A 25,056-nucleotide genomic window follows, 5' to 3' on the forward strand; every position below is an offset into this window, starting at 1 on the left:
GTGAATAAAAAAAGCACAAAGAGCACTATTTATACAGAATTCTACATCTGAAGCAAACTGCAAAAAGGTAAAAAAACCCTTCAAATTCTTGTATTTACAGAAGTCTAAGCTTCAGTTCAGCGAACACTTATCTTGTGCTTGAGAAAAAATACACTTAGAAAAGTAGAACAGCATGGCTTTTTCCAATAGTATTTTCCACTTCAGTTGAAGGAAAAAAAAATTGTTGGCTATATTGATCTTTAACAAGCATCTTACTTATGAATCTTTATCTCAAATTATCTAAGCCAAGGCTTTGGGGAAGTGACATTGGTATGGCAGACAAACAACTGTTATTAGAGTCACCCTGCTTGACTTTACAGGCTCTTAGGAAAGTAAAGGATGATTGAGCTTTTAATTTTTGTCCCTTCAGTCACAGTAGCAAGTTGCAGTGGAAAGTACCAACAGCATTTAAGCCTCTGACCACAGACTACAGTACATGAGTTTTAGGGGTTTTCAACTGTCTAAATAGTTAGCAATTTCAGCTCTAGCCATTAAGATCTCATTTTTCTGAACCAGTAGTTCTCACATTAGTAGTTCAGTTAATTCAGCGGTTTCTCCTCCAGACAAAAAGTGAACACATACCTTCATTGGTAGCTCTCCCCTACTCACTCCCACTCCCCTCCCATGAGTGAACAGTGCCTAACATCCTTCCTACAGCAAATTGTTTACTGAAATCACAAATAAGATCGCGTGAACTTTGTATGAGCATCTCCAGACCAGTGGGATTTAGAGAGATGGAGAGGGAGAGAACATGGATTGTTATTTTTAATATCACAAATTATACTCTTTGTGCTTATCCAGCAGGGCCCAAGAAGAACACAGAACACACTTAATGTAGTTGGTCATAATTTTTTAAAAAAGATCTTCAGGCATGCATTTTTCCTTTGTAGGCAGATTTTCAGCTACCAATGCTCATTAAATGAGGCAGAGCAGAAGACAAAAATTACAGGGGAGGTTTAAAGGTTTGGGTTTTCTTTTTATTAACTAAATTATTCTGAGAGGATGTAACCTTCAAATTCATGTTTGTTCTTTTTTTGAAGTAAAGCTAGAAACCTGTAAGTGCATACGACCACAATTTGCATGTGCTTAACAATTTCAAAAACGTGGATTCCATTTGGATGTGTTGTAAAGAAGGTCCTCGTTTCTAAGACCAGTAAGTTGACAAAGTCCTACACAAGTTAATGGGAGTTCACCCCTGCACAACAGGCTGCAGGTTTGAGACCCAACTTACATTCTTCTGAGAAAAAAATATTTTCCTTATTTTCTTAAAGCTAGTTCTCTTAAAACAAAGAGAAGCCACACATACCATCCTTCTGCTCCACCTCTTCTGCTTGTGAAGCACAAGGAGAGCTCTGGTGTACAGAATTCACATTTTCTTCTGAGCCTTTTGGAGACAGAGGTTCTCGTTTAACTTGTACTGAGGAGTCAGGAGGAGCGGTGGGTGTGATGCCAGGAGACTGGAATGGTGACGGCATGTTTACATGAACAGAAGCTCCCAGTGGAGGTACAGAAGACGATAAAGTGTCCAAAAGGGGCAGGAAGGAGCCTGCAGGAATTAAGTCACCTGCCATCTGAGATTTGCTATTTCTTCTCTCACTTAAGACACTGCAGGAAAGTTGCTCTGACAGTTCTGAAGGTTCATATGTTTCTAATGGTAAAAGAGGAGAGAGAAAAAAAAAAAAAAAAAAAGAACAGAACAAAAATGTTCCCATTTTACAATAAAATTTAGTGGTGCCAAGAGCTCATTTCTTGCGGACACAGAGACAAGGAAGAGAAAATTTTGTAAAAAAGCCACTAGATGGCACTACTAAAGACAACAGCTCACACTTGAATAAAGACTTCAATATTGAAAGCCTGCAATTTTAAACCACATTTTAAATGAGTGAATTCAAGTTAAATGCAATTTTTACAAGATGCTGAGTTCAAAGAATATGAGAGTCAGCATTCCACTGTTGTAGTTTTATGGTATCTCGTACCTTGTAGCCCCTGCAAGATCTGGATTCTCTGACTTCTTAATGTACTCATTTCCATGGTTATCTGCAAAACAGTTGTGGTTTACATCAGTCCTACTTAAGGCAGATTTTCAAGCTGCTAACTTCTAGTTCAGACAGTCCCAAAAGCCTGCTGTTACCTGTTGCTTTAATACAAGGAACCGTTGAACCTCAACATATGCAGCCTGCAGGGCAGCCCTAGCCTGCAAGAGACTGCTGTCCACACTATGCAGGGACTTGCTTAACTCTTCTTCCCTCAGCGAAATAGCCAACAACTGGTCTACCTGAGAACGTTCTGAAAAAGAAACAAAATGTAGAGCATAACTGTACTTGACAAAACATTAAAATACATTACAGTTGATATCTCAATAAATACTACCACCTCAGAATGTAAAAATCACATAAATAAGGTCAAGCATCAATAGTCGTGCAAGAAGCTGAAAAGGAGTATCTATGCACAGGAACAGTCACATCTACATGACAGAAGAGCTAAGTCAAGTATTCCTCTTTACAGAATCTCAACCTTGACTCTAGTAACTTTATTTCCATCATAGCTTTGCCAGCACTAATTTAGTTGAACAAAGTCATTCTCTTCCACAAAGATCTTCTGTTGAAGTACACGTGTACGTAAAGTACAAATACACACTTTCCATTAATGTAATCAAAAAGGCAAAGGCAAATTTAAGCTAAACAAGATTTAAATTATTGAGTTAATCCAGAGGCCAAGGAAAGGCAGCTTAAGAGAGAAAGAACCAAATGATAAAAAAATCATTTACTATCCAGGATGATTTTGGGCCCTGAGATTCACGTTTGCAATCTCTTGAGAGTCTCTGAGCACTGTACTCGATAAAAAGATCCTCCTATACTCCTTTCTAGAGTCTTCTGGCATTACAGAGATTCTTCAAGCAAATTAAGTTACAGTTTGTGCACTGCTTAGTTTCATTCAGATTATAGTTTCCTTTAGTAGATTTACTACAATAACGATGATGCTGAAGCAAAGTAATGGGAAAAAGAGATTTTACTAAGTCGAATGTGTAATTAGTCTCCATAACAGACACTAGTCATTGAAGACAGAGGCTGATAAAACCCCCCACCTTTTCAAGCAGTGAAATATTAGTTCCCACAAGAAGATTCCTATTAATTGCCCTGCATTCCAAACAACTCTTAATATAAATAAATAATTTTAAAAAAAGAACTGGAACATTTGAAACCTATCTTCTGGACCCCAAGGCTCCCAGATGGTGATGCAATGATTTAGTTCCCAAAGAAATCATTCTCCCTAAACCACAGGTGGTTAATTTTGATACACGATGATGTGGATGTGTTAAGCACGTTTCAGAAAGACCTGTCTAATGCCAGAATTAGAGTTTTCTTTGGTCAGGAGCAGGAAGGAGTGAGGCATTTCACATTCATTTCCACAGGGAAGAAGGAGCCAAAAAATAAGAAGTATTGCCAGAAATGTCAAAACCAGAACACAGCCCAAGTTATGCAGAGTACAAGTTTTCTCGTGAGACCACTCAGAAGTAGAAAGGGAAAGCTGCATGGCTGAATTAGAATGAAGTGCTGGGTGCTTCTCCCTTCAGAACTTGCATCCAAAGAGGCAACAAACGTCTCTTCCCTGAGCAGGGCAAAGCAAACGTCCCATCTGTGCAACCAGGAACATGAACAGCAGGCAGAAAGGAAGCACAAAGCCTTCTCTTAGAAATAACATCTGACAAATTAAGACGGGACTCTTCAGAGCAGAATGTGTTGCAGACCTGAGAGTAGTCCACTCTGTGATCTTCAGCAAGAGTCCAAGAAGCACCAAAGTAACATTAAGCAACTACCATTTTAGCCAAGTCAAAATACTACTAGGTATTTACAACCTCTATGCCAGATGCACATATGTATGATATTCACTCACCTTTTTTCCCTTTGATTTTTCTTCTCTTATTCTTTCTCTCTAGACTAGGGATTTCAGGAGAAGATCCCTCCTGCAAGTAAAATCATTTATTAACAAAAGTTACAAGAGAAATTTTGCCTAAATCAAAAAGTCAAACATCTGCCATCTTTTCGACCATTACTTGTACCACAGAGAAGAATATACAATTAATTTTGCACATTCTTGTAGAACTCATCCTTGCCTCTGCCCTTAAAAGAGGGCAACAAAGTGAGTGCCATGTTTTCATCTCAGCTAAGGAAGAAATATTACATAAGCTGACAGCCTTCTACTTGCTCAGATGTTTAAGACCACACTTGGGTCAGATTTTCTGCTCTACTGTTTTAATTGAAGGTCTAGAGGATGAAATCAGTGAGGAATTATCACTTTTGCATATAACAAAACCATCTTGAGGACTTTGATCAGAAACACTTTTTTTCCTTTGGGTAAGTCCAAGACAGGACACTGAAACAAATTCAGATTTAGGGATATAATTTTAAGTACATAATTTTGTAAAAAGGGGTTTCTTTCCTTGCTTGACCATAAAGCCAGGAACATCTAAGGAAAACAAATTTCTACTACAGCCTAGCTTCCATTTAAGTTTGAAACAACAAGATCCTTGCTACAACACCAAGTAGTTCCATGGAAGTATTTTAATAGCTCTCATTTACCAGCATAGCATGCTAATTACCAAATCAAAATTAAAGAGCATTTGCCATTTCTATTAATTAAGATTAAGCAGAAGATTAAGCAGAAGTCCTGCACTAGGAAAGCAGAAATGGAAAATATTCTTAAAGAAAATTAAGTCAAACAAGCAAATTAGTTTGAGGCTATCAATGTACAAGACAATCAAATGGAGAAAGTCCTCCTTTGCGCACCAAAGCTGGACAAAATTGAACACTTACTCCAGTTGCTCTTCGTTTCTTTCCAATTCCTTGGCTGTCATTCTGCTCAGTACCAGACGTGCAGCTACTGTCTGTAGCTGCATCTATGTTATTAGATGCTGCAAGAAGTGAAGCATTATTTGAAGCTGGTCGATTTTCTTCTGAGATTTCTAGTACATTTTGTTTTTCAAGAAGAGGTGTTCTCTTCTCTGGGCTCTCCTGGTCTTGTTTTGTGAGGCCTGTGACCTCAGAGGTGGCCTGTAGGCTGTGTCTCCTTCCACTAGTCTCAGTTCTTTCAGACAGAAATGGTGACAAAGGAAGAGACGATGTCTCCCGTTGCAAGTCAGCCTCAATGTCAGCGCTTGCCTCATACCCAGATGTTATGTGATGTGAGTGGCTGGCTGCAATTATTTGCCTTTGCCCACTTTCTTTTATTTTGGCTTGTTCACTGAAGAAGCTATAAGCAGAAGGATTTCTGTCTGCAATGACACTGCTTTCAGAAAAGCTACGTTTTCTGGCTGAGCCAGGCACTGCTAAGGAAATCCCTTCCCACTGGAATCCTTCCAGAGTAGGCAGATCAGATTCTTCACCGAGTTCTAGACCCTCTTGCTCATTTTGAACAAGAGGCACCATTTCTATGCCAAACCTTTAACAAAAGAAAAATAAATACACATGTAACAAGCCAGTTAAATCTAGAAAAAAGCCTCCCTCTTCCCCAAATGCACATTACTGCTTTAAGAGATCTGGCAACTCATTACACTGATACTCTGCGCTTTCTGTATCATCTGGCAATGGAATATCTTTTGTGTATCACAAAATTAGATTTAGTGGCTAAGAACTGACAGCATGATTTCCAAGTCAGAAATCATGTTGTTATAACTGTTCCAAACCAAGTTTGGAATAAGAAAATATGACATCTTTTCAACACGCTTCAAAAACTTCAGGTTTAAAGAAAGTTTCAAAAGTGAAGTATTGTATAATCACTTTCTCTAAACACAACACCAAACTGCCTATCAGATTAAAATATTACCAAATGAAGAGGGAACATTTATTCTGCCTGCAGCAATGCAAGCATTTCTTGTACTCCTGAATAAATGAAGAAATAAGCAACTGTTACAGCATTGTTCACATCCTGAATGCATTTTCACATTCTTCCACTTACTAGAACTTGAAAAGCAAATACATTGCTAGTGTCCATATTCAGATATTAAGCAATGATTATGAACTGATCAGAATCTTTTCTGAGCAGCAGACTGCTACTGCTTACCTATGGACAGACATCCACAGCAGCAAGCAACCATAAAAACTCAAGATTACTTGTATATGCAAAAGATCGTGGTATAGCAAGCTTCCTTCTGGAGTCTTAGTTTTAGGATTCTGGAATTCATTTAAGATTTGGAGAAAAACAACCCTCCCCCCTCAACACACACACAGAGGAATGGTTAGATCTGAAAGCTACCAACCTTGGTAAACCTTTGCCAAGTTCCTGTTTCTTCTTGGTTACCTGCTGGATGACTTGATCCCAGTTTACATTTCGCCGGGAAGCACTAAGAATCTGCCTGAGGGTGGGTTTAAGCCCGGACTCCTTCTCAGTCTCACTTCTCCGATGGCCACTCACATTCCGAATGCGCCGTGCGTTATTGAGATTGGGCTCTGGAAGATGTGTCCCGACTTTGCTCTTCAGACTAATATGTCGTGTCAGGTCTCTTTGCAGAGAGGCAGGGAGGCCAAGTTTACTTAAATCAGGAAGAAGGAGGCCTAGTGACTGGCTTCCTCCTTTTTGCAGCTCATGATCCGAAGGATTTTCAAAACCTTCCATTTCAAAGTGATCATGTGACTTGACACGCTCTTCATCCCCTTCTCCATCCTGTGAGGAGGTTTTCAAATCCACATGCAAATGGTCCTGACCACTTGATGGAGAAACCGTGGATTCCATCTGAAACGTAGAATCTTTTAGATCAGCAGGAGGAATACTTGAAGCAGCTGGCTTTTCATCATCTTCCTTTTCAGAGGTGGCAGGTTTACCTTCTGGAGTGTCACAGGGTAAACAAGAACTAACAGAAGAACCCAGCTTTTCAACTCTTGCTTCTGACTTCTCACTTCCCATTAAATCATCATCGCTCACATCTTCTAATGAATCTAGTCTGAACTCGTTCTTTGGCAATGCTTTCCCAGTTTCTTCCCTCTTCTGGTCACTTGTATCCTTGCAAGAGCTTAGGGGAGCATTTTGCAAGGAATGGCTGGACTGAACATCTTTGGGGTTTTGTTCTGCTTCACTTAAGTTATTAACAGGCTCTCCAAGATTGCTACCAAGCACATCTTTGTTGTCTTGTAAGTTACCAGCACATGCACCATGCAGCTTCGATGAGAAACTGTTGGCTTCCAAGTTCAGTGTATTCAAATGATTCTGCTCTTCGCCACTAGCTGAGGATAACAGAAGCTTGACATTTTTTAAGAGACTGTTTCTGTCTTGCTTTGGGGAAGATAACTTCATATCTGTGATATTAAGAAGAGGGGATTTCAGTGACGGCATCCTATTACTTCTGCCATCATCTTTGTCAGGCTTTTCACCACTGGAACAGTCTTTCATTACCTTGCAAGAATCAAGGTCATCTGAGGTTACATTAGAAGGGGAAGATGCTTCCCGTTTTTTAAGTTTTGAAAGGCTAACATTGGCTTCACAAGTTTTTCCTTTCATTGATGAATCAGTAAGAGGCATAAATACAGGATCCATTTTATCTGGAGTTTTAGAAACATTATCTTCAGACCGTGGCTGCTGCTCTGCAGCTTTCTGGGATGGGTAGGGACTCCAGCGATACATTTTATCTCTGGAAGGACTGCCACTTTTTCCAGTGGCTCTTGAAGTTTTGCTTTCTGGTTGTTTTGGCGTACCAAAATCCAATGCCCCCTCAGAAGCAAGTTTATCACTAGTAAAATCAAGCAAGTCGCTCCTATTTTTTCGATCTCTGTATGGCGGAACATCAATGTCTTTCTCCTGCCGCTGCCATGCATATCTTTCCTTATTATATTTAATTGGCTCTACCGAATATGTATCTCCTGAGCTGCCAAAATTCCAGCCATTTGCACCATGAGGACTAGATTTCCAGTTTCCTCCATAACTCTTGGAATTCCAGCTAGAAAAATGACCTGTTCCTTCCGAGTGCCAAGTAGAATTTCTCTCCCTAGCACTGTGATGCCAGTTTGATGTTCCTCCTCCTCGCCCACTTGGATGCCAAACATTTCCAGAATTCCCATAGTTATGCCTATTTGAAGAGCTTCCTGAAACATTTTGGTGCCACCCAGAGCGTCCCCTTGGGCCACTTGAATGTCTGTTTATATTAAGGTTCCTCTGAGAGTGTGAAAATTTGCCTTGTCTAGGACTAATATAATCATCCTTTTCCCACTTCCAGTCCCTTTGTGATGCATTATGATGATGCCATGATGACTGATCATAAGCTTCTCTTTCTTTGTAAGTAGCTCTTTCTTCTCGCCTTCTCTGTGATCTCCTATCATCACATTCTAATTCTTGGTTTGCACAGTTTGGTTCAGCTTGCCTACAAAACAATTGAGAACAATCTAAATTCTGATGCCATTCCACTGAAATACAACAGCACACAAGCCTCATGCATTTTATTTGCACTGGGAAGAAGACTTTATTTTTTTTTTTTAATAAAATGGAACAGAGATAGCTTATTTAGCTGTTTTACTGTTCAAGCTTCTGTAGCGTTTGACTTTCAAAACTAATGTTGTACCTTTACTTAAATATGATATTTCAAAGTTGTTCTTATAAGAACAACTGATTTGGTGCAGGGACAGTTCAACAGACTAATTCTTAAATATTTCTGTTTAACTCAGAAGAGAATATCCCTTTCTATTTACTAGTTATTGGACTAATAACAAAGAAACAAGAAAGCTTCATTCTGTTGTATAATCTTTGTAATTTGAGTAATCTTGATAGATGAAAAATTCATTAGTAGTGAGATAATTATTTTTTCTGAATACTATTCTGTTGGTTTTAGATGGCGTAACTAGAGTGAATTGATACAAACTAGAAGGATAGTTAGGCTGAGAAAAGTAGTTACTCTACTTACTGGAGAGAACAACTAAGATTATAAAGCTTAAGTTAAAACACAGATGTAAAATATCCACAGAAGTTATACCTCAGATACAAAAATATTTTGTCTTGTTTGAACCAAGAGACTCCAACAACCCACAGCATGCAAATGCTGAGTCTGTATGAGCCTCCCAGAAGCACTATCTACTGCCCTTTGGATAGTACTTGTGCTTGGCAGCTTATCATGAACACGTGGTAAATTATCACATGTACATTTAAAGATAAATGCTACAGCACCAACAGCTATTCCCAGGGTCAGCAGTCTAAATGCTCTAAGTATTTATTCTGCCAAATGAGGAGTTTTTCTTAACAGTTTTTCCAAAAACTGACTACAGAAATGCTGCTTTCTGACACTACAGGAATACATTCATTCTAGATCCCTGGACAAGCAAGACAGGAAACTTTCACACTACTGCTCAAAAACAATTGATTTGAGTAAACTGAAAATTCATATTGTACCAGCTTTTAAGTTTTCAACACATTTCAGTTTTGCTAGAAGATGAATAAATAATTACTCTCTAATGGGAAATGGCCTACTGCATAAGATAAAGTGAGCTCTAAGACAAGAATTCAAAGAAATGATGTCTAAGTGATGCCGTAAGTTTTAGGAGCTGACTCAACTAGATTATGATCTAATGGAAACAATTTTGCTGTATTAGGAACTTAATCCATGTACTTTCTTTTATCCCCCCTCCAAACCGGCATCCAGTAGAGAGATTTTCTAAGACTTTGGTTGCCTCAGAATACCACTGTACTGATAGCATTACTCCTTTACCATAAAACCAGGAAAAGTGAGATTGTTGCTACCTACATTGACCAATATGAAAACATGACCATCATGAAGTACAGGAACACCCTAGCATGAGAGAATGACATCAAAACCAAATAATCTCCACAGATTTTTGCACTGGGAGACGCTAATTAAAATTTCTAGCCACAGCAAGCAAGAGCTTCTTTCCAAAATCATATGCCCCTTTAATACCATCGCCATGCTGTAAATCTATTCAAACAATATATTCCCCAACTGGAACATCAGATTAGCAATGCACACTTGCAGAGTCACATGGAAGATAAAAGGCAATACTTTACTCTCTGCAGCCTTTTATTTCATAGTGAGCCACTAGAATTATGTTTAGCTAATGGTAAGCAGTAAGATAAAACAGGTAAGAAAACTCATTCAAGGTTTATGGGATTTCAGTGTGACATTGACAGAACAACCCAATACATTTTAAAAACAGACAGATTAAAGTTTTATAACAAAGCATGTTAAGCAACAGTTTCTAAAAGGCCAGGTTCCTATAGACACCCCCTGCCCCAGACAGTATTAGCACCACTGTCACATTTATTAAGCCTTTCAGTTAAATGGGTACCAAATATTAAAATAAAAACATTAGTGCTCTCAAAACACAAGATTGCACACTGGGGACTGGTTTTATCCATAATGGAGAATAGCTGTATTCCTTACCAGTACTAGATCAACAGAACATTCAGCAGAGTCACGTTTACATATTGAAACTACAATATCCACATAGGTCTATTGGATTGTTCTCACAACAAATACACTGGCTACAGGCAGTTTCATGAGCACCTAAACCTTAGGAGCATATCCCAACTGTGTTAAAAGCAATTCTAAGAGGAGAAAGGAAAACTCACCGGTTCCGTTCCTTCTTTTGCTTGATTAGTTGAATGAGTTCTTTGTCAAGGTATTCTTCTTCTGCCTCTTCTTTCTCTTCCTCTTTTCTGTCATGGGCATCAACATTGTCTTTGTGCAGCTGGCTGGAGATGTGCTTGGCATATGCTGACAAACCCACCAGTGTCACCCTGCACACCCGGCATTCATGGTTGCTGTCCCTAGGAAGAGAGGCAGAGGGTGGGCTTTCAACTCTGCCAACAGGCATGGCAGGTATCTCTGGTCTTACTTTGTTTCCTCTGAATGTGCTTGCGTTCAAGGCAACTAGGTTTTGCTCAGTATATTTAAGTTACTTGAATTCTTTGGCTTTTTCTTTCAAGGTCTAGTTTTTTGATGGTCAGTTTTTAGAAGATTTTTTTCCAACAATCAAGAGGTAAGAGACTTGGTAATAAAGCTGCATTAAGTGGGAGGAGGAATTCTTCTTGAATTGTTGTACTCAAAATCTTTTCAGAGGAAACATAGTGAGCGAGGAGGCAGAGTGGAAGGCTTACAGAGCTAGCAGGAGCTGCTCTGAAGCCCATCCATGGTGCCAGCTGCACTGGGGAAGCCTGGTGACAGCTTCTACATTTAATCCTTGCCTTGAGCCTTCCCCCAGTGAAATTTAGAAAAGGGAGGAGGCAGTACATGGATACAGCCAATCATGATACAACATAACCTAAACCGGGACAGCTGAGACTGCTGCCTGGAATCCAAAGACTCCACGGCACAGCGAGTGATGGGAGGGTGTCTTCAGTTCACTGTACTTTATTTGGTTCAAGTGTGCATGAGGTTTGCTTTCTACTTTAGAGGACTTATCTTAAAAAATACAGAAATTATTTCAGCTGGAGGAAGTTGACAGCTGTGTCAGACAAATGGCTTTACTCATGTTTCAGTGAATACTGGATTAAGGTTACAACGGTTTTTTCCTTTTTTTTTTTTTTTTTAAAGAAATTCAGATTTCTAAAAATACCTTATTTGTTCTCCTGACAAATCCTTTCAATACTCCGCTGTTAAGGAAATACACTGTTAATAATAAACCTAAACAAGGAAAATATGTTCACCAGTTTAAAAAAGTCAGAAAAAACTTAATGAGAGCATACTTCACTGCAAATAACTCCGCAGAACCAAGTTAGGACTCACTGCCTTCCTCCTCAATGCTTTCTTCAGTTCTGCCATTTAATTCATAAAAGCAGATTTGCATATCCCCGTGGTGCACTTGAGACCAAGGTCTTATAATAGTAGCATTATAATACCACCACAGATCATGACTGGGGTCAAAAAAACCAAGATCCATAAAGGAAAAAGACAAACACAAATCTTGTTTATTTAGAGAAAAGTTAAAATGACAAAAAGATCAAAAGAGCACCTTCACTCAAGATATTAAGCCAACATCCTTATCGGAGTGGTTAACAGAGTGTCAGCAGCTATATTTTATTTATCCTTGAAATCTGTGCTTTTCCTACTAACATAGTTGAGATATTTAACCAATGCACTCATTCAGGCACAGCTAGAGAGGGTTTTCTTTTAAATAGACTAATTTGTAAAAATTACACTTTTTACATTTAATTATTTCGTAGGTTGCAGCCTAACTAATTTCAGATGAAACATTTGGATAAATTTCATTTACAAGTCAGTAGCTTATAAATGTAGTCTGTATTTTCCAGAGAGGGGTCTACTTCATTTTGCACACTTCACACCCACTAATAAATACTGAAAGCCCAGATACTATATATTGTACTTCGGGCTATGTCATTAACCCGATGAAGATAACCAAATACAATCAGTAAATTTTACTAACGCCACTGGAAGAATCCTTTCCGCACTCATAAATGGCACCGCTATGCATTGCTAATAAGACTTATTTTTAACTTAGGTCATCACACAAGGCAAACTCCAAATAGAAAGCTGGCTTCTTGCTGAAAAAGGTGCTCTTCTTACATAACGTTCCACTTCAATCGTAAGGACACTTCAAGGAGAAACATACCTCAGTGGTACTAATTAGGTTTTAGAGAACAATCCAAATCCTTCATAAGACCCATGTTTCAATTCTTTCATAAAACTTCCATCATCCTCACTTATAGACTAACTAAATAAACGCAAAGTTTCACTAACTTTGGACAAAGCCAGTGAGTTAGTAGCTGGCCTAAGGACAAAGAACCTGTTTCTATCACTTCTAACTTGTGAGTTACTAATTACAAAGCTATGGTTCTTGTATCAACTGATAGTCTGAAATGAAAAGACTCAAGTGGGTAGTGACTAGACTTCTCTGTCCTGCTTTTAATCTATACAAACCTAAAGAAAAAACAACACTATTTTTTCCTATATGAACAACTGCTTTAATTGAAGATGAATTGGCTAGGAGTTCAGATAGTAACACTTCAGGGAATTTAGATTTCCTTCAGTTCTTTCCTTCCCCTATCCCCATTAATATCAGCCAGAAGTGGGCACGCTCCACAACACACACTGATCATGTCTATGCATTTCCTTACCATACAGGAACACCACACAGTCTTAGTTGTTCAACAAGAAGGCTAAAAGCAGTTTGAAATAAACATGACAAAAGCATTCTCAGTCTGAAAACATCCAAGAGCTTTATTTACTGGATGGGTACTTCAGATGGCAGACTCAATGTCCCTTGTACAAGAGCATTATTTCACTTTCAATTTAAAAAAAAGAACAAAAAAACAAAACAAAAAACACAATGGATGTACTTGACATCCAATTCTCCTTATATATCACATGGAATAAGACTTAAAGAAGACAAGAGCCTTAAAATGTTTCAGAAACTTATTCTAGCCCTTGAGATCAAATTAACTTTAAAAGGAAAAAAGTGTGAACCAATGTGTGCCTTTCCTTTACCTCTTCCCTACAGGAAGTCTAAGAAGTGACTTCTAGTTGGATGTTAAATTTCAAGGTAGTAAAATGCTGATACTACACCCTTTAATGGTATTATCCTCTGTTACACAACCCAACCATACTCACGAGGCAGTTGCTCGTGCTTCACGTTTTCTACTTGGAGCACGTTTTGCTTTGCAAGGCTGTTAAGACTTCTAAAAGACTTCTACTAAACTTAAATGGGAGGAAGGAGAGGCACAGGGGAAGAGAATAAGGCTGCTGCTGCACAGTGAAAAATTAAATTCCTTATTAATTTTGAGAACAAACATCTTCCATGCATACTTCTGAAAGAAGTAATGAAGACAGTTACCTTAATAATACAGAAAATGTAATGCTGATGAAACAAATTTAATTTCATTTCATTCTTATGCAAACAGAAAAACAAGAATTGTCAGATCACTTCCAAGCCACTGTGGACACAATATATAACTTCTAGAAATTGCTATTACCTTCAAGAGTCATAAGCTAAAAAAAAATTAACTTAGAAGGCCAGAAATAAGATGCCAAAATATGTGAAATTTTAAGCTGTGGTAAGGATCTCAGAATCACTGTCAGAAGAAGAAAGTCCGGACTAGAAATGCTCTACAAGTTAGCTGACCAGAAGCCCTAAATCAGCATCTAGTGCTGAGGACGCTCTGGTTTCTGAGCTACCCCTTCCCAGCTGTTCAGTAACAGAACAAATCCTTTTCATACCCAACAGGACAGATACTGAACAGCTTGGAATCAAGCACATTTTCAGAATGTTCCTAGCTCCCAGACCCAGTTGTGTGGGGTACTGCAGAGACGAAAACAAAGTTATTTGGGGTTTTTGGTTTTGTTTTGTTCTCTTTTAAGTAAGTAGCTGAATTCAGAACAAAAAAAAAAAAAAAAAACAAAAAACAACACACCACAAGAAATGGAGGGCTGAGAAAGGGATGGCAATGGCAGGGGGAAAAAGGAGGAGGGTGGGGAATATGAGAAATTCATCTTTTTTTATGCCCTCCATCTTTACTACAAAGCAATTTTTATTTGAAAAAATGAAATAGCTTCCAAGAAGTTGTTTTCATGCATTTTCTCAATGTGACACAATAACAACTTTGTTAATCTGGACAAGTTGAAGATTTTCTGAATCCAACTAAAACAAATTTCATTTCAAGAGGGAAAGATCAAATAATTTTCTTTCCAACATATTTTAACACTTTGATAGTCCACACAGGCCCTGCCTAAAGACAGGCTGATGACAGAGATTCTGAAGACCAAAGTTTTCCCAGTTTACTAACCTGTTGTGAAGCCCCAGAGAAGTTAATCAAATATTAAATGAAGTAGAAAATCAGACAACAGAGGTTATTTACTGACAGTTAATATGCACCTCAAGGTAAGCAGTATCTTTTTACTTATTGTCCTGCAATAAGGGTTATTTTCTGTTTTAGAGAGACAGATATAAGTGGGTATACACATATGCTACAGATTTTCTGCAAGCCTTAACCTAAAAACATATTAGGTTGCCGAGTTAGACGAACTACAGCAATACTTAGCAATTATACACAAGAGTAGTATAAAATACTATACAGCTGTCTCAAACAAATGTCTTCAGCTGTGGCGCATATGTAATATAATCTTGTACTCCTAACATGGACACTTTTCTGCAGCTACATGTATGCTTTGCATATAAAGAGTTACTGAAGAGAAATAAATTGCAAACTTCCTCTAGTTTTGAAACATTATAAAACAAAACAGTTTAAGAGTTTTACTAGAATTCAACCTAGCACAACTTAAGTACATGGCATTAGTATCTATCATATTATAGATCAGATTCTTAATTTCACCCAGCCTTTCTTGAATAGTTAACTCTTTAAAAAAGGGGCCTGGAGCCCTAACAGGTGCTCTCACTTTACACAAAACAACAGAATAAAAGCTACATGAACAAAAAACTAGCATGCAAACAGAAGTAGTCTACAATTTTTCTTTCCTGGATATAAGACACATGTTCTGACAAAACAGATCTCCCACACCTTTAAGAGTTGAAAGAAGATTACTTCTTAGTCCTTTAAAAGGTGTTTAAAAGAGATTTGCCATTTCCATATAAAGTTTGTGCTGCAAGATGATTAAAAATTAGTCTGTAGATCAAATACTTAAGTGCAGACTATCTGATCTCTCTGGCTACCTCAAAACCCATACACCTGAAAGCACTTTTAAGTGCACTCTGGTTACACCCTGATTCCATATTATCAGGGTGATATTGGAATACCCCTTAGCTCCTTCATCCCTCTTTCCAAAGGCTGCAAATAAAACCAAGGAAACCAGAAGAAAGACACCATCCAACGTGGTTAGGTCCCTTAACCAAACAACTGGACCAGGGTGGCAGAGGACAAGGCAGTCACTCAAACAGATGTAGCCTTTATATCCAAAGTATCAGTCTTCTCACAGTGGTTTAAAAGATCAACAATTGCTTCTACATCATTGAAAACTTTGAAAAAACATTTTAAAAAGGAAAACACCAGTGTTCGTAGTTCTGCTAAAAGGAAGAATTCTAGTGCTTCCAAGAAACCAAGCATGAAACTGCCAAGACCTAAAAAACATGTTTTTAAATTTTATTTTACTGCTGTCCAAGAAATACAGGAGAGCTTTCTTCCACATCACTGTTTGCCTCCTGAGTTTGACATTAAGAGAACATGTTTGTTGCCAGCTTTATCACGAGGCATGCAACTAAGTGATGCATAAAAATAAACAGTGCAATTCAGCTTGTATGGGAAATAGGACATGAGTTCTTCCAGAGAGTGACATGCAAACTGCACAGAGAAGAAGGATGCAAAATTGTTCTCATACCTTCCCTTCAGGTTTTCGAGTTCTCTGTGGTGAAGCATGCTTCTCATGTGTTCTTCCATCTCCTTCAACATGGAGAAAAAAGTAAAATTGGTCAAAACAAAACAAAGTGGTGTATCATATTTGAAAAGCTCACTGTTGAGAACTCTCCTGCCTTGCAGGAACGTGTAGTCTACTCCTGTAGGGCTGTAGCAGTTGCCATTCCCATTTCTATGACCACGAAAGTGCAAGTAGTCACACTGTCAGGAAGTCATATAGTGTTACCTTTCCTGAGGAAGGACACACAGGAGTCATTAGAATTCAACAGAAGGGGAGCAGAATTCCAGAAGAAAGACAAACAGGAGTGCATGTAGCAAAGCCTATTAGACTGATTTTTGACAAAGTACTGTTGATTATCATTTTTATTAGAAGTCTTACTGATACTACTCTCCAGAATCACGGTGCTTAAGACATTGTTTTCCTGTGCAATCTGAGCAGTCTCTCTGTATTTGTATTACGACACAGCTGTAATTTCACCATCACATACTATTTTACTCTGCTAGATGCACTTCAGAAACTGAGATGTAAATAACATGTCAGTTTGTTGTTTACAGCAACCTTGATCCGTGAACTGCAGTGGTGGTATAATTTATCACTATTGAAAGCAAGCTGCTGGAAGAGAAAGAATGTTCATAATTCAGCAAAAGGAAGCAATTCAGACAATTTAACTTTCTCTTGGTGTTTGAGCCAAAATGTTTGGAAATCTTCAAAGAACAGATACTAAACACTATCCTCTTTAGTCCTTGAAATCCCACCTGCAAAAGGAAAGCAACATCTTCAACCTTGAAGAGTTGTGTGAATTAATACATTGGCATTTGCAAGATATCCATATGCCATGTGGCTAAGCAACATATGAAGGTCCATTAAGAAACACTCAATTTCAGTGCAGGCTTTACATGATATGCAGTACACAGAAGATACACACCAAATTGATGCATTAATGAAAACACATGCTGTGCTGTGTAATTCCACATTCTCCTTCCATATGGAAATACAGACCTCCCAAAAGAAATAAAAAAATGCGTATTACAGTATTCTTAACATAGCACAATTTAGAGCCAAATGAGTTTGAGTGCTTTTCACTTTATAATCGTCATACAACAATATAAAAAACTCAAAGACCCCAATATTTTTAACATTCAGAATCAAGCACACTGCACAGTTCATTTCAAGGATACTCTGAAGCACATGCAAATATATTACTTGGTTTGTGATAGACCTAGATCAATAATATTCCTGTTAGAGGGAAAAACCCTCATACTTCGCACAATTTTAAAATGGAAGCATTTCTTAGACACATTTCATATTAGTATCTACCGAGAGATGTAAAGCATTGATTTACCTTTTTTGAGTTGTACACAATGTGACATAATATGCATTTTCGTTCTCGAACCATGCTTATTACTCTGGAAAGAGCTTATCCCATACCTGCAAATAAAAATAATTTCAAAAGAACCAACATTCAGGATTACTTTTTTCCTTCCATTAATCTGTTTTAGTAAGGAAAGCAAAAATAAGTTACTATTCATGAAAACACTTGTGCTGAGCTTCTTTACGAGAATATGTACCTCTTGTGCGTAGTCAATATTCTTCAAAAAAAAAAAGATAAGGTAGTTTTGAATAGTCAAGAGCTATAATAAAAAGCAGCTTTCCCTTTCTTTCATTTTGTTCCTTGTCCTCCAAGACATGGCACTCATTCTACAAGCAAACAGAGATCTGTAGGAATCCTCTCAGCTACTCAAATCGGATTAACAAAACACTTTTCAAGTAGGATGATGAGAGGGAGATAAGAAATTGGGGAAACCAAGCAGGGCAAACTCAGATCTTTACTTTGGTACACAGGGCAGCTCAAGTATGATATTTAAGGCCCTAGGAAAATGAAACAAAGGCCATTCATGACATCGAAGACTGTCAGTCTTCAAGGTTTATCAGTCCATTTATTCACCATAAAATAAAACCTAAAGTGATTTAAATTCAGTATTTTTCTCATTAACCTCCATAAGAACTACACATATGCATGTACTGAAATACTTAATTTAGACAGCATTTTAAGATACATTCTGTAACACCATGCTCTACATGGGCACCTTTTGTATTTGAATCATTAATAAAAGCTACTGATTTTCATTAAATATTCCCAATGGCACAAGATTATTCAAAACTTTGCACCAGAATATTACACATTTTAACACTGATGTACTTAAGACTTGCATGTACACAAATGAAAGCGGCAGGTCAAATTAAATGCCATATGTATTTTATCATAATGTTTAATTCATAAGGAGAGCAATTAAATTAGAGAGGTACATAAAGACGGACACATCTGCATAAGTAACAGGGTATAATCTTTGCCCTTTTCTTTCTCTTAAAAGACACTAAAATGCAAAATGATCAAGCATTATAGTAATTTTTTTATTGACTTGGCAGAGGCAGTTCCTCACCCTAAAGTGGAAAGAAACGTATCTTTTTACTACTAGGCGTTTTTATATTTCCACACAAAAAGACATACCCTTCCAAGCTTTTCTATCTTACATTAGTCAACTTCAGAACTAACTTAGCTAATACCATCAAACTCAACCTACAAGAGCCTTCTTCAACAGCTTACCCTACAAAGTTAATTCTAGTTATTTACCACCAACCTTCTGTATCAAGGGCATCAAACCCTCTGAATCTGATACCGACTAGAAGCTGTGAGCAAAGGGCAAGAACTGGATTTTTACCAAATCCAGATTACCTGGAGTTAAAGCAGCTCTGACATTCAGTGGTACTGTCCAACTGTAAACAAACAATAAGCAAGTAAAACCACACCCACTCTAATTCCAAAATGTGGTTCTTTGACAAATAACTCTTTTCCTCCAGATCTGCATGTCCATTTACGGTTAACGGATGCACCAGCATCTGTCCAGCTTAAAGGGGAAGGAACTGAGAGTTGCAATAGCCCTTTCACCTTTAAACAGAGAAAGCAGTTTCCTCCCTAAAAAAATCCACATCATCATACCAAAACAAACACACTTAAAACACAACAGGAGATTCAATCACCTTCTTATGTGCCCTATCCAGCATTCCTAGGGTGCCATTCTTGATCTCATTGAAATACCCAGTAGTGTTTAAATATGCATTCTTTAGCTTTATCACATGGGCACCTGATGTACTTGAATCATTAGTAACAGCTATTTATTTTGACAAATCACCCCCAACAAAGGTACAAGATCATTCAGAACTTTGCACCAGCCTAGGTCATATAGAGCATACATATAAATTCATATGATATCAGTGATGTACATGCAAAAGCATCTGCCTTCATGGAAGGTCAGAACACAGAAGTTTTGGAAGAAAGTATTTTGCAATCATTTGAAACCATATATAAAGAGTATAACTTGATTTAAAACATATTTAAGCTGAGACAGCAGATAAGGAAAATTTAAGCTAATATGAGTAGAGATAGAAAATCAGACAGTTCAGCTTCCTGGTTTTCCAGTAGGTTATTAGGTGAGTATAGCAGCACATCAACAACATACTGTTTATACACAGATCTGTGCAGCTGCAACACAACAGATCTAAGAGAATTATTTATGATTACACACAAGTGACAAAGGTTTGGATGCCTCCCCAATATAAGAGAGCTGTTTTAATGTGATTAATATGAAGTTACTCCTGAAAAGCAAGGGTGCTAACCCTTGCACCAGTTTGAGATACTTCCTTTTGCATTAAAATACTCCCTACTCCCCCAACATTCTTCGCTAGCAGTACTTTGTAGTTTAGCAGAATAATTCCCTACATGTGTTCAGGATCTTGTTCAAGATTACTCAAGTATGTACAGAATTCATTCTGCACAAGGGTGAAACAGCAGCATGGGACCTAGATCAGGAAAAGCAGGCCAGTAAAGTATGGTGACTTGCTGACACCAGTTAGCACATAACATTAAAGAGCTTTCACAAGTAAAGCTAACATTACACCTGTTTTGGCTAATTAAAACATATAGTAACTATACACGATTACAGGAAGAGTTTTAGGCTAACTGCCCAATCAACTGGGCATTGCTTATGACAGAGTACTAAAAATACTAATGGAATGCAAATGCTATTGGATGTCACTATGAAAAGTGAAACTTTCACCTCCACAGAGAGAAGCCCTGAGAGGCAAGGACTTAGAAGTATAGAGATTCAGTAGATGCTACAGGGACTGGGAGAAGACAGACCCATGTTCTATTTCCAGACCACCTCTTGACTTGCTGTCTACATAGAGATAAATCACTTCCCTTCATCCTTAGCTTTCTCCCAAATCCTGTTATAAATCCCAAGGCTCGCTTTAATGAAGTACTTCAATTTCACTGTAAAAGAGCTTTCATTAAGTACTTTGAAAAACATCGTAAATTCAAGGTATTCCCTCATTCACTATGCAACAGTGACAAGAATCAGACAGCTTTCGAGCCATGTAGTCAGTGATGGCATTTCATCTCATCATACACTGGTCTGTTCAATCATAAAACTTTCATACTGAAAAACTTCAGAAACAGAGCTTTCTCTACATAAATGCAGGCACATTTATGCAGGAATTCTTAAAAAAAAAAATCCCATACCTTAAAACACTGAATAACCTTTGAGCTTGTAGGAGATTTAACCGTTTGTGCTTTTGAAATCACCAACTTGCTGCATAGCATAGGGAATTACCTCCCACGGGATGTCAATGGGAAAGTGAGCTACTCTAAAAAATAAGCAAACTGCAAGCAAAAATAAGGTTTTGTCAAAAAGACCCCACCACCACACAAGAGAAACATATGTCAACAACAAAATGTAAAGCCTTCAAAACAAATGAGATGTTACAACAACTTTCTATTTTGAGAGACTGTAACTGTTCAGTGGGTGATTTTTTTTATTTGTTTGTTTTAAAGGGAAGGGATGCATTTTACAACTATGTGATGTAAATGCAACTTGCCCATAGCCTGCACCTGCCCAGAGCTTGGAAACACCACACAGTTTTAATTAACTTAAGCAAGTCTGCTACAGAGATTTTGAAGAACACTTCTCACAAGTAGAAATAGTCTACAAAGAAAATAAGGCATTAGACTACTTCCTGCTACAACATCCATTTGTCCCCTGTTATTCAACCTTACCGGATAACATATATTAAAAATGTACATCAAGGTTAAATCTGCTACAGATCAGTAGCTGAACACTCTGACTATATAAAGCCACAAGTGCCACGGAGTGGGGCGGGCAGCCCGGCATTCCAGCTGCCTAGAAATCCTCAGGAGGCCTCAAAGAGATCAGCAGCGCTGGCCTGTCTAAATGCTGCATGTCCCTACAGATAGCTGTGGAAACTCTACACTTGACAAGAACGGGAGCCTAGAAGTTCACCATGGCAGAATGCTCTGCAGCAACACGCTCCTCAGCTCCTCACAGGGATGTCGTTCGTTTTGCTTTAGTGACTTCTCTCCTGCAGTGACTAATTGTACATGTCCTAGTTCAGCTGCAGAACAGTAATACAGCTGCCACAGACATGGGAAAGGAGAGGGGAGAAGCAGCAGCAACTCACTACAAACTGCATTCATGAAATCTTTAGTTGTTTGATGGAAGGAAGTGGTGGACAGAAGGTCATTTTTACTTGGAGAGAAGCCTCTTGCTCAGAAGAATCAGGAATGGAAGTGTGTGTATGCCCTGGAAAGCACTTAAACAACCATTGCTAGGCTAGATCATATATAGTTTGATTATCAGCACAACTTATTTTGCTAATCTGCCAAGAAGCCTGGTCTTTCCACCGGAAAACCTGGAGAACCCCACATAGGCCTTTGAATGCTGTATTCAACCACCTATTGTGATAAACAAACGCTACAAAGCAACAAGGATTGCTAATCTAACTAAATAATGATTTATTAAAGCCTAGTAATAGAGACAGATTTTCTTAAGGAAAAGTTTTATGACTAGAAAACAATTTCCCTGTATTACATGCTGCTCCAAACATCAAAGCCCTGTGCCGCTGTGAGAATGCTGTACAGAAACAAGTAATTCATCATAACGAGACAGAGGCCTACGCTCAAATTTCAACACCTCAAGCAGAATTTACGCAGAATAAAGCACTAACATTCAAAGGCTATCTTTCCTTTCCAGAGTCATTGCTCTTGAGGCATCTGAATTCACTACGCATCCCCTTGCTAGACCGTAACTTCTGCTAATTACCCTACCATTACTTCGAGGCATATGTGGGAGGCACTTTAACCTTCCTTCTGAGATGCTGATCTGTGCAACCTAACCTGATCAACAGCCAGAAACTTAAGGATTTACTGAAGTTTAGTCACAACTAACAGCATTATTCTCCTCTAGCACACTATCATGCACAGTACAAACTACTTTGTAGTCACAGGGGTTTTTTTTAATGTGGCAAACGAGACAACTATATTACAGTCCAATAGTTAAAATACTTGTACCAGAAGCAAGACTTTTAAAGTAAACTCCTCCCTGCTTTCCAAGATTTAACTTCACCCTCGTGACAGACAGAGAGTACTCTAGACCCCTCAGCACTGAAGCAGCACTGCTGCACAGCAGATGTTATAACTGGGTGGCCAAGTGCTCAACTGTTTTGACATTGAGCCAGAAGGAGAGAAGAGTTATTTCACAGATCAAAGCTCTTTAAGTTCCTGTTAAGAGCAATAAAGTTGACTCCACTAACTAGCCTAGAAGACATCTAGAAGAAACTGTTTGCATGCTATCCCATGAGTACCGCTGGCTTTTTACAATACACAGGGAAGATATGCTGGAGATAAGGAGACTGTGGAGAAATACCATAAACAGACTGGCACAGGAACACCTGGCATGAACACAGCGTTTTCACTGATGTATATTTTTATTTCAAGTAAATCTAAGAATGGGGTACAGACCAGAAGAATATATACACCTTAAGTTACAATCAAACTGCATCTTTCTAATTCCCTATATATAAGCAATGCTAGTAATTTCCTAATATCCAAACTAAATTTTCCTTGCTGTAAACTAAGATGATAATTACTCCCTAGTTAAAGTAAATGCCTTATTGCTATCTTATTTGTGACAGCTTTTGAGGCAGCGGAAGATTCAGGCATATACACTGTCCTAATTGGAATGGAGAACTGTTCAGCATCATTGCTGTATGCTGTCACTTAGGACACCTAAAATCCACACACCTAGAAAGCTTCTGTTTTCCCCTATACTCCCACTTCGTTTTTAGACATATGCAAACTCTTTTTATTCAGGTGTTTACCTCAAACGCCACATTTCCTTAGCCTATTAAAACTGCTGTTCCTCTTTCCAAATTGCCCACAACACTCTCGAAGAAATGTCCAAAACTGGACATAGTACTCCAACTATGACCCCTGTTAGCACCCTTTGGAGAAGGGAATTGTCTTTTTACCCCTACTACCATTACAGCCTCAAACATAATTGATAATGATTGAGACAAAGTCTTAATAAGAAGCAACATATTGATCCACAAGATGCAGGACAAATAAGCTAACTGATTTAGATATTTCTGTGACTCACGAAAGAATTTGCATCAGCTTATTCTGATAACCTTGTGTCACTTTATAAAAAGTCTTCAACAAACAGACCCTCATAAGAATGACAGAAATACCTGCCACTTAATTTTACACTTATTTCTGTAACATTTAGCTGTATTTTTTTTTCCTTCCTAGGGTATTTAAGCTCACAATACCCTTCACAGGTATGCATACTATGTCTCTTTCACCAATTAGAAGTTAAGAACAGGGCCTCAGAGGCCCAATTAAAACAGACTACTCTATACATCCCATCTATTGCAGTTCCACAGAAGCAGGTACCTGGCCTTGGCAAAATAACTCAGACTCTCTAAGAAAGATCTACATAGCCACAAGAGAGTATGTAGGAGAGCATTCAGTCAGTCATTGGGCTTTTTCTATTTATGCAGTCACTACAGAGTATGAAGAACCACTGGAGAGTGACCTGAGGCACTCAAACCAAGGTAGTCAGGTCACTCTTCAGTATATGGAGCTTTGGTGCCAAGTAAAATCAAGTTAAGGATCCCTAACATTAAGACAGCAGACATTAATGACCAGGCAATAGAAATACAGGGGTCTATCTGAATTCTTACATCTCTGTAGTGCAGTTTGTCCCAGGGATGAATACTAGCGGCTCTGCCAATTTGGGATTGAAATGTAAAATAGCCTAGAACTAGACGAGAAAAATCCCTTACACCACAAATATGAAAAACATTTTTATAAAAACAAAAAAAAGTTCTTTGCAATGCATAGTATCCTCTTATTTTCCTATAATTGGCTTGAGGCAGATAACATCTCAAATCTTATGACACCATCTGGTGGCAGAGTTCACAGAAGATGATCACTGGATATCACAGCCCTGCATAAATGAAGATGCATTTAGCTGACATCTCTTCAAACATGTGGCATTTTTGGACATATGGGCTAGAAGTTACCTGAAGTTTGGTCACAGCAGCCAAACTGACTCAGGTAACAGACTAACATAGTTTGGCTAAAACCAATGACTTGTTCCAAACTGAAAACACTAGAACACCGTGCCTATTTAACACACTTTACATAAAAAAATCAGTCAATAGTGGAACATACGTGGTGGTGCAAATGCAGTTGCCCTGTACTGCCAATTCAGCTGAAGCCAAGCAAGGACTGAAAAAAAGATAATATAGGTGCCTTTAACAGAAGAGACTTCATGATAGGAATCTAT

General features: G+C 38.2%; 1 protein-coding gene across 3 annotated transcripts in view; it reads right to left on the bottom strand.

The window, feature by feature from the left end:
• ZNF106 (zinc finger protein 106) overlaps window positions 1-25,056 on the bottom strand; it is a 45,358-nt gene that overhangs the window by 18,616 nt on the left and 1,686 nt on the right. For all 3 annotated transcript variants that reach the window (XM_087746305.1, XM_087746304.1, XM_087746306.1), the window contains exons 2-10: window positions 17,694-17,779; window positions 16,316-16,377; window positions 10,600-10,797; window positions 6,296-8,386; window positions 4,854-5,478; window positions 3,934-4,003; window positions 2,171-2,325; window positions 2,016-2,076; window positions 1,346-1,687 (exon numbers count right to left, since the gene is read on the bottom strand). In XM_087746305.1, the coding sequence (XP_087602431.1) occupies window positions 1,346-1,687; window positions 2,016-2,076; window positions 2,171-2,325; window positions 3,934-4,003; window positions 4,854-5,478; window positions 6,296-8,386; window positions 10,600-10,797; window positions 16,316-16,377; window positions 17,694-17,747 (3,658 nt within the window). In that variant the 5' untranslated portion in view covers window positions 17,748-17,779. The remainder of the gene's footprint in view (window positions 1-1,345; window positions 1,688-2,015; window positions 2,077-2,170; window positions 2,326-3,933; window positions 4,004-4,853; window positions 5,479-6,295; window positions 8,387-10,599; window positions 10,798-16,315; window positions 16,378-17,693; window positions 17,780-25,056) is intronic.

The sequence above is a fragment of the Nipponia nippon genome, unplaced genomic scaffold (assembly GCF_047370975.1).
Source record: "Nipponia nippon isolate SJK-2023a ecotype South Korea unplaced genomic scaffold, ASM4737097v1 scaffold_10, whole genome shotgun sequence".
In the NCBI taxonomy this organism is placed as follows: domain Eukaryota; kingdom Metazoa; phylum Chordata; class Aves; order Pelecaniformes; family Threskiornithidae; genus Nipponia; species Nipponia nippon.